At 35.6% G+C, this 14,328-nt stretch overlaps 1 protein-coding gene, 1 non-coding gene and 1 pseudogene across 5 annotated transcripts in view; 1 reads left to right on the top strand and 2 right to left on the bottom strand.

The window, feature by feature from the left end:
• The window catches only part of RMI1 (RecQ mediated genome instability 1), an 18,717-nt gene extending 4,389 nt beyond the window's left edge, over positions 1-14,328 (top strand). For 2 of the 4 annotated variants that reach the window (XM_025423190.3, XM_025423192.3), the window contains exons 2-4: positions 3,499-3,559; positions 11,408-11,497; positions 12,291-14,328. In XM_025423190.3, coding sequence (XP_025278975.1) covers positions 12,323-14,275 — 1,953 coding nt within the window. In that variant the 5' untranslated portion in view covers positions 3,499-3,559; positions 11,408-11,497; positions 12,291-12,322 and the 3' untranslated portion in view covers positions 14,276-14,328. The remainder of the gene's footprint in view (positions 1-3,498; positions 3,560-11,407; positions 11,498-12,290) is intronic. The other 2 variants (XM_025423191.3, XM_035700323.2) reach the window with 1 other exon arrangement.
• On the bottom strand, positions 5,472-5,582 carry LOC112645692 (U6 spliceosomal RNA). Its single transcript, XR_003127197.1, has one exon. It is a non-coding gene; the product is annotated as a U6 spliceosomal RNA (small nuclear RNA).
• LOC112643503 (V-type proton ATPase subunit G 1-like) lies at positions 10,313-11,344 on the bottom strand (annotated as a pseudogene).

Raw genomic sequence — 14,328 nt, 5'->3', positions numbered from 1 at the left:
CATGTAAATATTTGTCCTCCTTTTGATTGTTTTATTAAGATTCATTTGGGAGAGTAAAAGAAGTGATCATATGTTATGAACATTTTTTTTCCTTTTTAAAATATTTTATTTATTTATTCATGAGAAATACAGAGAGAGAGAGAGGCAGAGACACAGGCAGAAGGAGAAGCAGAGGGACAAGCAGGCTCCATGCAGGGAGCCCGATGTGGGACTCCATCCTGGGTCTCCAGTATCACGCCCTGGGCTGAAGGCGGCGCTAAACCGCTGAGCCACCTGGACTGCCCCATTTTTTCCCATTTTTTTTCTTTTTAAATGATTTTTTTAAAAAAAGATTTTATTTATTCATGAGAGAGAGACAGAGACAGAGACACAGGCAGAGGGAGAAGCAGGTTCCATGCAGGGAGTCTGACGTGGGACTCAATCCTGAGTCTCCAGGATCTCGCCCTGGGCTGAAGGTGGTGCTAAACCGCTGACCCACCTGGGATGCCCTGTTAGGAACATTTCTTAATGTACAATTTTTTATTTTTTATATTTTTATTATTTATTCATTTTAATGTACAGTTTAAAAAGCATACTTTTCCATATTTTTTTTCTTTTTTAGACAATGTGTTCTTGAGGACTAGGGGCTGTTCACTGTGTATGAGCAGTTGGGAGATAGTATTCCCTAGCTCACACCTCCCCTCTAGGTTGTTTCTACCTGCAGTGACTATGATTGCTCAATTTCTCCAGAAAGACAGGAAGGAAAACTTTAAGAATTCTCAGGAGGAGTAGATGCAAGTAATATAGTTAATTAAATTATTAAAAGGCTTGGTTATTGAAACCCAGTCTAATCTTTATAATAAATATAGATCCTATGTTACAATACTTTTTCCATTTAATTAAATTTGTAAATAAAATTTACTTTCTAACCTGTAGAAAACATCCTATTATATATAGAATTCTTTTATTTATTACAACTAAAAAAAAAAGATTTTATTTACTTATTTATGAGAGAGAGAGAGAGAGAGGCCGAGGCAGAAGCAGGCTTCCTGTAGAGCAGGGAGCCCCCTGGGGGACTCAATCCTGGGACCCTGGGATCACACCTGAGGGAAAGGCAGATGTTTAGCTCCTTAGCCACCCAGAAGCTCTATTACAATTGTTATAACATGCAGTTGGGGAACTACATCCATATCTGATCATTATACCCTACATATGCTTTTAAATGAAGAATTCTATGTAACATGTTCATTTAGCAGTCAGTTTCCCGCCCCCCCCAAAGTTCTTGACTCTTTTGGTAAAATATTTGAGATTAGTTATATTTGAGTGCTTCTATACTGTTAAGTATATCTTATTACATTTACTAGTGTTTTAAATGTGTCTTGGTTATCTCTTTGGGGTTTTAGTCATTAGAATTTTTTCTTTGCCTGCTTTCGGTAACATTATTATAAAATCGTAGTTGCTTGAGAAGTAGAGATTTAAATCCAAAAGGATAGTACTAGGATAGAATTATTAATTAGGACTGCCACACATTAATAGAACAATTTAGTTGTGGATCACTGAGCAGTGTTTCTCAGAATTTGTCCCAATTGTCATTTGAAAGGAGTTTGTCACTTGTCATCTTCAACAACACTAACAAGGGAGTATGTGTTTGAAGTAAAGGGAAAAAAAATGGATACCGAAATTTTAACATCAGTTTGTAAGTTTTTAAAAATTTGAAATTGTTTTATGTGGTATTTTTGTAGAGTTATAGCAAAGAAAAAGTAGTAATTAACCATGGCACTATTGTTTTGAAGCTGTTACAGATAGATGCAGTGGGTGATGTTAAGTTTTTCTTTCACTTGACACTAAATGAAATAAGTTAGGATATACTAGATGAGCTTATTATTTGAGATCTGAGAAAAGTGTGTTCATTATAATAGCAGGTAGTGCTCTTTTAGAATGACTTTTTATGAGTGCATTTTATAGTGGGTTTTACAAGTAAATAAGGGACTGGTTATACTCCCTCTTTTCACAGAAGTCAACAGGGTCTAGCAAAAGGCTTAGAAATGGATATTAGAAGAACTAGTTCTAGTTCTGGGTCTGCTACCACATGGTCTTTATGATTTGTTTTGTTTTGTTTTTGATCTTTATATTTTAATCTTCGTGCCTCAGTTTTATTTATTTTATGTAGATGACTACTTATTCTATCGTGTTATTTTGAGGTTTAGGTATAATAAAACAGATGTAAACATATTTTTAAAAAAGTTAAAAATCTTACAAATAAGAGGTTTTAATTTTGATTTTCAACAAGTCCTTATCTTTATCTCTGTTTATACAGCTGTACTTGCTGGGATATAGGATTTATATCTCTGAAATTCATCCTTGTTCATTTTCTGTCCAGCCTTGACCTTTTTCAATTCACAGCTAGTCAGTCTTTCTTCGTTTTTCATTTGTTCCTTCCTCCTCCTAAAATTACCCATAGTATTAGCTCCTAGTATTTAATAGGTTCAGCTAGAAAGTAGCATTGCTATTTATGTGGCTGCATGTCATAATGGGGGTATATACTGTCCCCAGAGTGACTTATAGTACAAAACATTCTGCAGACAACTTAATTGTAATTGTGGCATTTATGCTTGATAATTTGCTTAAACAGTTTATAACTCAACTAAAGGTACACTTTGTCCTAATTTCAGTTTACTTACTGTCATTACATTTCCACAACACCTTTGCAAATTATACTAGGTCAACCTGCCAGTGCTGTGGTGTTTACATTTTATTGGAGGAAATAGGGAACTTATTGAATGAGCACACCTAAGAGCCTTGGATTTGGCTTAATTTTTTAGGTAAAAAAAAAAAAAATGACAGCAGATACAATAAAATTACAGTTGACCCTTGAACAGAGCTGGGGTTAGGGTGTTGACCACCACACAGTTGAAAATCCATTTAGAACTTTCCACTCCCCTGTAACTACTAATAGCTTACTGTTGACCAGAAGCTTTGCTGGTAACATAAGTAGTCAATTAGCACATATTTTGTGTTACATTGTACTATATATTGTTTTTTTTTTTTTTTTTTTTTTTTTAACGATTTTATTTATTTGAGATGGAAAGAGAGCATGAACTAGGTGGGGGTGGGGGGGTGGGTAGGGGCAGAGGGAGAAGGAGAAGCAGGCTCCTTGCTGAGCAGGGAGCCAGACCGCAGTGCTGGATCCCAGAACCCTGATATCATGATCTGAGCCACAGACACTTAACTGATGGAGCCACCGGGGTACCTCTATATACTGTATTCTATGGTAAAGGAAGATGGTGAAAATATTATGAAAATCATAAGAAAAAACACATTACAGTAATATAATGATTGAAAAAAATCTGCATAAAAGTGGGCCTGTGCAGTTCAAACCTGTGTTCAGGGGTCAACTGTACAGATCTTTTAGTCTTGAGGATAAGATGTCACTAAGCTGTGGCTTCATGGAATCATGCTTGGAAGTTTTAACATGGGTTTATTTTAATTAATTTCATATTTGATGTTATTTTGTTTTAGTTCTGTCCTTTAAGCATACAACTGGATTTGGTTTATTCATTTTGAGAGTATCTTTTAACAGGTGAGTTAATCTATATTCATTTTTGATTGCTGATATATTTAGACATGTTTAAACCATTTTATTGTTTCTATTTATAGTTGGATATTGCTTAATGCCTTCTGTTGAATTGTTTTCTTTATTTCTTTTCCTCGGCTAGCTTGGAAATTACATTTCTATTCTTTTGGTGTTTACCTTCAGTTTTTATTGAGATATAATTTATATACACTAACATGTTTTTCTTTTGTATAGCTCTGTGTGTTTTAACAAACATAGCCATATCACTATCACCACCACCATCATGATTGTCACCCTCCCCCCAGTTTCCTTATGCTCCTGTAGTCAGTCCTTATATCTTTAGTCTTGGGCAACCATTGAACAGTTTTTTGTTGCTAATGTTGCTTTTTCTAGCATGTCATGTAAATGGAATTGTGCAGTCTTTGTCTGGCTTCTTTCACTTCACATCCTACATTTGACATTTGTCTTAGTCTATTCAGGCTGCTCTAACAAAATACCATAAACTGAAGGGCTTAGAAACAACAGAAATTTACTTCTCTGGAGGCTGGGAAGTCCAAGATCAAGGTGTCAGCCGTTTCAATGTTTGGTGAGGAGAAACCACTTCTGTGTTCCTGGATGGCCATCTTTTCACTAACCTTCTATGGTGAAAGGAGCAAGGTAGCTCTGTGGGGGTCGTGGTAGTGGTGGTGGTGGTAGTGTGGTCTCTTATAAAAGCCATAATCTCTTTCATGAGCTCCACCTTCCTGACCTAATATGCATGTCCCAAAAGCCCTACTTCTAATACCATCACATTGTGCATTAGGATTTCAACATATGAATTTTTGGGGGGATGCAGTCTATAGCAACATTCATGCATGGCTTTGATCTAGTCTTAGTTTATTCTTTTTTATTATTGCATAATATTGCATTGTAATGATGTCCCATAATTTATATATCCATCATCAGTTGAAGGACATCTGGATTGTTTTCGGCTGTTATGATAAAGCTACTTATAAACATTCACAGAAAAGGTTTTTAATTAGTATACGTTTTCATTTCTCTTGAGTAATTACCTAGTAATGTGATTGTTGGATTGTTATGGTAAGTGTATGTTTTTCTTTCTGAGAAACTGCTTATCTGTTTTCCCAAAATGGCTGTGCCATTTTGTATTCCCACCAACAATGTATGAAAATTCTAATATTTGGTATTCTCAGTTATTTTTTATTTTAGCCATGCTAATAGATGTGTAGTACCACATTGTTATTTTAATTTTGCATTTCCTTAAGGTCTAATAATGTTGAGCTAATGAGTTTATTTGCCTTCTGCATATCTTTGGTGAAGTGCCTGTTCAGATGTTTTATTCATGTTAACATAAGTTATTTTTCTTACTGAATTTTAAGTATAGATTCTTCATATATAATGGATACAAGTTTTCTGTCCATTATTTCCCCCAGTTTGTGGTTTGTCATGTGTGAGTTTGTATGTGTGTCTTTATATTTTTTAGTGTCTTTCACAGAGCAGAATGTAAATGGTAGTTTTATAGTTTCAGGCCTTACATTTAGATCTCCATTTTGAGTTAATTTTTGATGATGGTGTAAGATAAGGGTCCATTTTCATCCTTTTGCATGTAGATATCCAGTTTTCCTAGCACCATTTATTGAAGAGACTGTCCGTTCTCTGTTGTGTAATCTTTGCACCCTTGTCAAAGATCATTGGAGTATCTATATTTATGAGGGTTTGTTTCTAGCTCTTTATTCTGTTCTATTGGTCTATATATCTTTCTGCATGCTATTTTTTTTTTCTGTTTTAATCTATATACCTTTTATTTTTATCTTGCCTTATTGCACTCACAGCGGCCTCCTGTAAATGTTAAACTGTTGGGAGTAGACCTCTCCTTTATTCTTTATTGTGTATTGTTGTTTTTTAGTTTTTATTTCATAAAAATATGGAATGCTTGACAAATTTGTGTGTTATCCTTGCACAGAGGCCATGGTAGTCTTCTTTGTATTCCTCCAATTTTAGTATATGTACTGCCAAAAGTGAGTAGCACATCTGTTTATTTATTTATATTTTTCAAGATTTTCTTATTTAGAGTGGAGGAGGGGCAGAGGGAGAGAGAGAGAGAGAATCTCAAGCGACTCTGCACTGAGCACATAGCTCCATGGGGGGGTTTGATCCCACCACCCTGAGATCACAGCCTGGGCTGAAATCAAGAGTCAGATGCTTAACCGGCTAAGCCACTCAGACACCCCAACATCTGTTTTATTCTTGATCTTAGGAGGAAAGCATTTTGTCTTTCATACCTTTATTTATTTATTTTTTGTATAGTAGACACAATATTATATTAGCTTTAGGTGTAGAACAGTGATTCAACAAGTTTATTCGCTGCAAATGTAACTACCATCTGTCCCAGTATATCACTATTATAATTCATACCTTTAATTTTAAAAGATATACTTTTGTACTATTTTGTTTATTGCTAATAGCAGAAATGAAAAACTCAGAGCACATGGAAGGTAAAGTTAAAATCTTCTCCCCAAATTAAACATCAGTACAAAGAAATCAATGAAAGGAGAAGATTTAAAAACAAAGTTTTGTATATATTTAAAATATCAAACTTCAAAGAATTGTTTTGAAAAATATCAATTCCCTGTCCTCTTCCTCAGAAGCAACCACTTTCAACTTATCTAGCTGATTCTTTTTTGTATTTACTTTTAGGACTCAGGAAACCATACAGGTATTACTACATCTTAATTTTTCAGTTTTAGGCACTTTCTGTTGACTTACTGCAGAGATGAGAATTTAGCTCTCTCCACCTACCTCTCACCCACTTCTACCTTCACACACATTTTTCCATTTTGGTATTACATCTTTTTTTTTTTTTTTAATTTAAGTTCAATTAGCCAACATATAGTAGTACATCATTAGTTTCAGAAATAGAGTTCAGTAATTCATCAGTTGCATATAACCCAGTGCTCATCACATTATGTGCCTTCTTTAATGCCCATCATCCAATTACCCTGTTCCTTCACCCATCTCCCCTCCAGCAACTCTGTTTTCTGTAGTTGAGAGTGTCATGGTTTGTCTACCTCTTTGATGTCTTTCCATTCCTTTTCCATCTTGCTATCAAATCTGTATATTAAAATTTGTGAAATAATTATTTAGAGTGTCTGTTATGACCACATATGTTACTTATAACTAAGTACTTATAACTAAGCTGTGTAGTATACAAATACTGCTTTATCTTTCCTGTAGTACATTTTATTTTCTCTTGAGTGTCATTTTTTTTTTCTTTTCTCTACCATTTTTCATCAGGTTAACCCCTAACTCCTACAGTTACTTAAATTTCTCCTCTGCGTTGAGATATGTTGATGCTCTATTTAATAGAAGTATAAACCAAGAAAGAGAAAAACAGGAGATCCTGGAAAGAGTGGTCTCACATGATTTTATCTTGAAAAATAATTTCTCTTCAAGGCCTCTGAGCTGTTTGCCTTTACATCTTGCAAATACTTTTCACTATAATGCTTTTTTTTTTTTTTTTAAGATTTTATTTATTCATGAGAGACACAGAGAGAGAGGCAAAGACATAGGCAGAGGGAGAAGCTGTCTCCCTGCAAGGAGGCTGATGCAAGACTTGATTCTGGGACTCTAGGACCATGACCTGAGCCAAGGGCAGACGCTCAACCACTGAGTCACCCAAATGCCCCTCACTATAATGTTTTCCTCTCATTTCTTCCTCTTTCTTGTTTATGTCTTTCATATGTTAGAACATATGCTCCATTACAAAATTGTTTTGGACAATGCTGATCTGAAAATGTTTTTCTTTCACTGTCATACTTGATTGATACTTTGCCTAGGTGGAGATTTGTAGGTTGGAAATAATTTTCATTCAGAATTTGAAGGAATTGCTCACTTACCTTCCAGTTTCTATTGAGAAATCTAAAGCCATTTTCATTCGTTATTGTTTGTCATCCTTCTTTGGATGTTTGCAACATCTTTGTCCCTACATTCTAAAATTTCATAAAGATAATGCCTTGTTACATGTTTTATCCATCATATTGGGTTCTTTCCATTCAGAAGCACTTATCTTTAAGTTCTTGAAAGTTTTCTTAATTTATTTCTCTGAGGGATCCCTGGGTGGCGCAGCAGTTTGGCGCCTGCCTTTGGCCCAGGGCGCGATCTTGGAGACCCGGGATTGAATCCCACATCGGGCTCCCGGTGCATGGAGCCTGCTTCTCCCTCTGCCTATGTCTCTGCCTCTCTCTCTCTATCATAAATAAATAAAAAAAAATTAAAAAAAAAATTAAAAAAAAATTTATTTCTCTGATTATCCCTCCCTCCTCCCTCATTTATTTTCTCTTTTCTCTTTCTGGAACTCCTAGTCTGTTAGACTAACTAGACTGTTCTTTTCCATCCCCACTGTGTTTTGTTGATTTCTTTGTACTGATGTTTAAATTTGGAAAAGATTTCTTGACTTTATCTTCCATTCATTCTACTGTTTCTCATTTCCACTATCATATTTTAAATTTCTAAGAGTTGTTTTTTGTCCTATGAATATTTTTTAAGATATTATTTATTTATTAGACACAGAGAGGGAGCACAGCAGGGGGGAGCAGCAGGCAGAGGAAGAGGGAGAAGGAGCCTCCCCACGGAGCAGGGAGCCTGATGTGGGGCTCAGTCCCGGGACCCTCAGATCATGACCTGAGCCGAAGGCAGACCTTAACCAACTGAGCTGAGCCACCCAGGAGCCCATGTCCTATGAATATCTCTTGTTTTAGAATCCTATTCTTACTACATGGATATTAGTATCTTTCTTAGGGTATTAGTAATGGCTTTTTTGAAGCTTTTGTCTCCTTTCATTGTTACTTCATTGCTTTTTTTTTTTTCTTTTTTGATGCATCTTATGGTTAGAATCTTTTCTTAGATGTCTTGTTATGGTTAAGAGAGGGGAACTAGGAAGCTGATTGAAACTCTGAGTCTGTGGATGCAATTTCAACATGGGCTTTTTAATTGGAGAACCTCTTGTGTTAATATCTTTAAGTCTTTTCTGTTAAGGTAGTAAGACTGCCCAGAGGAAGATTTTCTAGTCTCCTTTCTAGGAGAGCATACTCGTCGCTGGTATTTCTGGGTGCTTTGTAAAGGAAGAGAGTAGTATGTGGTCAGTGTTTAGTAGGAGTTAGGAATTAATTTGTTCCCTCTATTTTCAGTATGGTATCTCCACTTCAGCTGTACTCTGGTATCCCCCAGTCCAGAGATTTTCTTTTTTATCCTTTGCAGAAGCAGTATCTCTGACTTGGGATAGGGGTGCCATAGTCTTAAATGTCTTCAAGAGTCTTGATCAATCTCTACATGGTCTGTTTTCAACACAATGGGCCAGGGACCTTTCCTGCCTTGGAAATTTTAAATTGTTTTTCGTATATAATTAAAAACATAATATGTATCTATATTCTCACTTTTTTCACTCTAAATATTCACCAGTTCTATAATTATAATGACCTTCTTAGCCCCTCCTTTAAAATGTTATTCATGTAAAACTCACAACTATAACTCCTTTAAATTGTAACCATTTGTTAAATTAATGTGATCTCTTGTTTAGGTTCACCAAATTTATAAGTGTGAGACAATTTGGCAGTTGTACTCTTAACCACTAGATTATATACTGGCTCTTCTAGCTATTTTATTTTATTTTATTTTATTTTGATTGGTTGATTGATTGATTTCATGATAGTCTTTACTTTTAAATGATTATCAATATACCAAATAATAACATGTAATAAAATGTAACCAAATCCTAATTCTATCATCTAATAATTTTGATTAAGAGGAACTCAAAGCAGCCCAAACAATTATACTAGTACTTATTTATTTATTTATTGAGAGAACGAGCATGCATGTATGCAAGGGGCAGAGGGAGAGAGAGAATCTCAAGCAGGCCCTGTGCTCCGCACACAGCCCAAGGTGGGGCTCTATCCCATGATCCTGAGATCACCACCAGAGCCAAAATCAAGAGTCAGGCGTTCATTTGCCTGAGTCACCCAGATGTCCCTATTGTTATGACTGTTAGCCAGAAAAGACTATTTTAAGGATCTCTGCTACTTAACACGGGTTACAAATAACTGTTTACTGCTTTCTCATAGATAAAGCTGCTTACCCTCAAGAAAGCTCTAGGGAAAAATGACAACATTTAATCCCTTTTCTTTCTTTTTTTTTACATCTAATAAAGAAAATGTCAGTATTTTTTTTTTTTTTAAGATTTTATCTATTTATTCATGAGAGGCACACAGAGAGGCAAAGACACAGGCAGAGGGAGAAGCAGGCACCCCACGAGGAGCCCAATGTGGGACTTGATCCCAGGACCCCAGCATCATAACGGGAGCCAACGGCAGATGCTTAACCACCGAGCCACCCAGGTGCCCCAAAGTCACTACTGATGTATATATGTTGCTTGAGCTAAAAGACATAGGGAACCAGACAATGTATATTCATTACATTTCTAAAAAATACAAGGTAAAAAAGAAATCTTTGGGTAAACTCCTTTTTCTGGGTGTTTTTTTAAAAATTGAGGTATAATTGATATAAAAACAGCATTATATTAGTTTCAGTGGTTCAATATAATGATTTGATACTTGTATACATTGTGAAATGATCACCACAATAAGTCTAGTTAACATCACCATATAATTATAGTGTTTTTTTCTTGTGATAAGAATTTTTAAGATTTGCTCTTTTAGCAGCCTTTTTTTTTTTTAACTTTTAATTTATTCATTAGAGACACACAGAGAGAGAGAAGAGAGATATAGGCAGAGGGAGAAGCAGGCTCCCTGCAGGAGCCTGATATGGGACTCAATCCCAGAACTCCAGGATCATGCCCTGAGCTGAAGGCGATGCTCAACCACTGAGCCACCCAGGCATCCCTTTTAGCAGCTTTCAAACATGAAATACAGTATTATTAATTATAGTCAACATGTTGTACAGTAGGATAAGCTTTTAAGTTCATACAAAGAAGCTAGATTTGTTATTCTCCAAAAAGTGAAAGGACTTGCTGTAGAATATACAGAAATAATTTACTGCCTTTTCATGAATATAATTCAAGTTTTGCTGAAATTTCATATTCCATGAAGGCATCCAAAATTCCATTCCCTGGAACGGGCACTTCTTTCTTCTTCCTTTGTCCATTTATGTGGTAATTTTCATGAATTTCTGGTTGCTGTCTCAAAGGCTAAGACGTTATCTAGGACTTCATTCCTGTTTTGCTGGAATTATGCCTGAAAGATGGTCATCATCTCCTGAGCCTCCTCCACTTCAGTGCTGCCACTGCGATGGGATCTCATAGCTGCAGTTTCCTCACCCTTGGACGTTTTTCTCTCTTTGCAGGCTGTACTGTTCTGTTTCAGCTTGAGCTGCTTTGACCTGCTTCAGCTTCAGTTTCTTTTGCATGTGGACCTTGAACACTTTCTGGGCACCCCCTTCTCAGCCTACAGAAGCTTCTGTAAATCCTCTGACTGTCCATGGTGGTGGGGATACCAGAGGCTTGCTGGATCACCCCCTTGGATCACCTGGCCCAGCTGCCCAAGATACGTGCCTGTGCCAGTGCCTTGTGGTCCATCCTCTTTCTATCTTCTTTAATTTTTACAGTAATCTTATGAGGTTAAACATACAGACTAGGAAACACACAGGCAATGTATAAATTTCTCAAGGTCACTTGTTTCTGTTTGGCTCATACCAAACCTTATGTTTTTATTGTTTTACCCCACTCTGCCCTGATTGATAATAGGGAACCCCAATACTGTAGCACCAAACTCTTACACTCATGCGAATAGACCAGTGATTCTTTCTGTAGCTTTGCCTTATAACCATTACTGCTTCTTGTCCCAGGGCCATTTCTGAACAGTAGAGATAATAATTACTCCACTGAACAAGCTGTTCCAAATCCTGTCATCAAATCCTATGTTCCTGTTCCAGATGGTAAGTTTTCTTGTGGTCACATTAAAACTTTTATAAGTTTTTTTTTTTAACTTTTATAAGTTTTATTAAGTCTTAGATATTATCATCTTTGGGAGGAAAAAATATACTTTTGTGACCACAGGGTTAATTAATGTTTAGTGTTCTGCAACTACTGTTATACTGAGAAAATCAGAAGTATAAGACTGTTGAGATTTATTTAGCCAAACAAGCAAGATACCTTATATCAGCTCAGACTCCATTGTTATTGGTTATATTTTTATCCACAGGCCATGTATTTAAATGCTAGATGGACAAACAATAGTAAAAGTTTTAATAGAATATGAATTAAACATATGAAGAAAACCTTAGTGACTATTGTTTTTTGACTAAATTTTAAGTGATTAGAATCCAATTATTAATATAATAATAACTACCATTTACCCAGTATCTTTCATAGATCTGACATTATGCTTTACAAATGTTAGTCATGTAATCTTCACAACAACCCTGGAAGATAGATGGTGTATTGGCATTTTACAGATGAAAAAACTGGGTTAGAGAAGTTAAGAAATTTATAAAGGTCACAGAATTTGTAATTTGAATATATCTGTCTCAAACCTTTTGCTTTTCTCATTATATGATCTAATTACTTGTGGTATTTGAATTTTGGCCATATAGAAAGTCAAAGAATTTTAAGATGTTGAAGAGAGAAAAATCTAAAGAGTGTGGTTATACCTGTGAGTTGTAGATAATTGTAGAAACTCTATTTAAATGTACTGAATTACCATATTTTTTTTGTTTTCTTTGTTTTCAGGTAATACATACACAATAATTTATTTTAAAAGAATGAATGTAACTAATATTGCATTAAGAGTTGAAACCTGGCTTTTAGCTACGTGGCATGTTAAAGTACCTCTAACGTGGTTGGAAGCTTGTGTTAACTGGGTTCAAGAGGAAAATGATAATGTTAATTTGAGTCAAGCACAAATGAATAAACAAGTATTCGAGCAATGGCTTCTTACTGATCTGAGAGATTTGGAACACCCTCTTTTACCTGATGGCATTTTGGAAGTTCCAAAAGGAGAACTGACTGGATTTTTTGCTCTGCAGATTAATTCATTGGTTGATGTCAGTCAGCCTGCATATTCCCAGATACAGAAGCTGAGAGGAAAGAACACAACGAATGACCTAATTACAGCTGAAACACAGGTCACCCCAAAACCTTGGGAAGCAAAGCCTTCACGCATGTTGATGCTACAGCTAACTGATGGAATTGTACAAATACAGGGAATGGAATATCAGTCTATTCCAGTTCTTCATAGTGATCTTCCCCCAGGTACAAAAATTTTGATTTATGGAAACATTTCTTTCCGCCTTGGCGTGCTCTTATTGAAACCAGAAAATGTGAAGCTGTTGGGAGGAGAAGTAGATGCTCTTTTAGAAGAATATGCCCAAGAAAAAGTACTTGCAAGATTAATTGGGGAACCTGATCCTATAGTTTCAGTTATACCAAATAATCCTAACCAAAGCATCCCAGGAATTACAGATGTTCTAGATCCTGCATTAGGACCTTCTGATGAAGAACTCTTGGCAAGTCTTGATGAAAATGAGTTTGCAGCAATTAATGATACCTCCTTAGACAGAAGATTTTTCAGTACAGATAGTTCTTCAAATACTATTACCACAAGGCAGTCAAGCTTTGAAGAACAACGTATTATTTCTCCAAAACCAAAAGAGAAACCACCAGATCCATCCATGTGTTTCACTGATGGGGAATTAGATGACTTTTCACTGGAGGAGGCCTTGCTTTTAGAAGAAACTGTCCAGAAAGAACAAATGGAAACTGAAGAATTGCAGCCATTGACTTTGAACAGAACCCCAGATGAAAGTATAGAGATAGTTTCACAAATGGAAACTGAAGAATTGCAGCCATTGACTTTGAACAGAACCCCAGATGAGAGTACAATAGAGAGAGTCTCACATAAACCTAATACTCTGGGTAATTTTTCTTTGACTTGCAAAAGCAGAAATAATAATTGGAACAAAAAAAATTTATCTGAACAAATGATTAATGAAGGCAAATCTTTTTGTAGTCCATCTGCTGGAGACCAAAACAGTAGTGTTTTTTCAGTTCATAATAATGTACCCCTTCCCCATGATTTTACAAATAAAGACTCAGAGACAGACAATAAAATAAAACAAACCTTCAGCAGTATAGATGGACATTCCTTAAATAATAAAATATCAATATCAAATGGAGAGCTGGTAAATTATGTACCAAAAAGCAGTTCACACATTTCTAATGAAAATGATCACCATTTACAGACTTGTTCAAGATCATCAGAGTACAGCACTCCTCTTTCTAGTGCCATGGATTTATATTCTCCACCCTTTATCTATTTGTCTATTCTAATGGCCAGCAGACCAAAGAAAATTACAACAGTGAAGGTCAAAGCATTTATTGTAACCTTAACTGGAAATCTTTCAAGTTCTGGTGGCATTTGGAGTATAACAGCAAAGATTTCTGATGGTACTGCATATCTAGATGTAGACTTTGCAGATGAAATACTTACTAGTTTGATAGGGTTTTCAGTACCAGAAATGAAACAGTCAAAAAAGGACCCTCTTCAATACCAAAAGTTCCTGGATGGTTTGCAGAAGTGTCAGAGAGATTTAATAGATTTGTGCTGTCTAATGACTATTTCATTTAATCCTTCCTTGTCTAAAGCAATGGTACTGGCATTGCAAGATGTTAAAACAGAACACCTTGAGAACCTAAAGAAACGACTGAATAAATGATTTAGTAAAATTGTATTAGAAAACAATTAAAAACAAAAATACTTAGAATTAAA

Source organism: Canis lupus, chromosome 1, assembly GCF_003254725.2.
Source record: "Canis lupus dingo isolate Sandy chromosome 1, ASM325472v2, whole genome shotgun sequence".
Classification (NCBI taxonomy): Eukaryota; Metazoa; Chordata; class Mammalia; order Carnivora; family Canidae; genus Canis; species Canis lupus.
Note: the sequence above shows the minus strand (reverse complement) of the source record. Positions and strands in the feature narration are given on the sequence as shown.